The sequence below is a fragment of the Microtus ochrogaster genome, unplaced genomic scaffold, assembly GCF_000317375.1.
Source record: "Microtus ochrogaster isolate Prairie Vole_2 unplaced genomic scaffold, MicOch1.0 UNK40, whole genome shotgun sequence".
Lineage (NCBI taxonomy): Eukaryota > Metazoa > Chordata > Mammalia > Rodentia > Cricetidae > Microtus > Microtus ochrogaster.
The window spans coordinates 2,778,648-2,780,348 of NW_004949138.1; the positions used below are offsets into that span (position 1 = coordinate 2,778,648).

Sequence of the window (1,701 nt, forward strand, 5' to 3'; positions counted from 1 at the left end):
ATAGGGCAGGATTTAGAAAGGTGGAGTAGACAGAACAGAATGCTGGGAGGAAGAAGGCAGTGAGGCAGACGCCATGAGCTCCAGCCCAAGATGGACGTAGGCTAGAATCTTTCCCAGTAAGCCACTACCTCGTGGTGCTACACAGATTAATAGAAATGGGTTAATCAAAATGTGAGAATTAGCCATTAAGAGGCTGGAACTAATGGGCCAGGCAGTGTTTAAATGAATATAATTTGTGTGTTGCTATTTCGGGTGTAAAGCTAGCCGTGTGGGAGCTGGGCGGGACAAAAAGCAGGCCTGCTCGCCTCATCACTACACTGTGAGCGGCCAGGAAAGGCCAATGGTGAAACTGCAGATGGAATAGCAGTGGAAGGTCCAAAATTAGAGGGGTTATGCGGAAGGTTGAAGATTTGCACCAAGAAGAAAGCCCAGGAGGAGCTACTGGTGAATATGAAACCCAGTTGCAGAAGAAGACCCCAGCACTAAGATGCCAATACCATGGAATAACCACCAAGAACAGTGACAGCCCTAGAGTGCACCCAGCTGAAGCCTAGAAGACAAACAGTATGTGCTGCAGAGAGCAGAGCCAAAGGAGAGTGTATGTGAATCCCATATACCGGCACTGAGTAATTTATACTGTTGAAGTTTGGTTTTATCTTTATCTGATTGTGATTGTGCCCTGATTATTCCCTCTTGAAATAAAAAGGTATTGGACTTCTTTTTTTTAATTTTACTAATTTATGTATTTTACACCTGACCAGTTTCCCCTTCCTCCTCTCCTCCCATTCCCTCTCCTCATCTCTCCTTCACGCCCCCCATCCACTCCTTTTCTGTTTTTCTTTAGAAAGGGGCAGGCTTCCCATGGGTATCAAGAAAGCATTACATATCATGATGTCTCAGCCTGTGAGGTGCACCTGCATGCAAATGTGTGCATAAACACACATGCACACTTAAAAATAAAAATAGAATCTAAAGCAACAATAAAAAGTAAGTAAAAAGCAAACTAGGGTATGCCTGTAATTCTAACACTGGCAGACTGAGGCAAGTGGATTGACCCAAATTCTGGGCTACTATAGGCTTCAGAGTGAGTCTATGTCTCAAAAACAAGTCATAAAGCAATTTCAGAACAGCACAAACAAGAAAACAGTATCATGGCTATCTCTGGAGAAACCAGACAGAATGCTGGTGGAAGTAAAGAAATTGAGAGATCATTTTTTTTCTATGAATTTTATGCTGAATGATGTTGATGTATTTAAGATCTCTTAAAAATAAATTTTAAAAAAATAAATAAATTTTAAATTGATAGTTATTCAAGTGCATATGCTAACTCTCTAAGGTTTACTGTTAGACCAGGTATAATCACACTTACATTTGTAGTTCATGGAGCCAATATAAAGTTTTAGCCATCGTGCGCCCATCATTAAAATGAGGTGTTGGGACTCCATACAAGTTAAACCTATGGAAACTTTCTGGGTTATATGCTCGGTTCTTTGCTTCTCCTGTGGGTGGTAAGAGCAGGGAAGAAGACTTCTGAGTTAAACACCAAAACTAAACAAAAACAAAACCTTATCTTAGGGATAGCACACTGTGTTCTCATTGGCATTGGATGAGTGGGAGAAAGAGTGCAACTGTACCCACACAGGGAGCTGTGCAGACTCGGCTGTACCCACACAGGGAGCTGTGCAGACTCGGCTGTACCCA

General features: G+C 42.1%; 1 protein-coding gene across 2 annotated transcripts in view; it reads right to left on the reverse strand.

Annotated features, from left to right (window-relative positions):
• The window catches only part of Efhb (EF-hand domain family member B), a 63,741-nt gene that overhangs the window by 28,435 nt on the left and 33,605 nt on the right, over positions 1-1,701 (reverse strand). For both annotated transcript variants that reach the window (XM_026790065.1, XM_026790066.1), the window contains exon 6: positions 1,370-1,499. In XM_026790065.1, the coding sequence (XP_026645866.1) occupies positions 1,370-1,499 (130 nt within the window). The remainder of the gene's footprint in view (positions 1-1,369; positions 1,500-1,701) is intronic.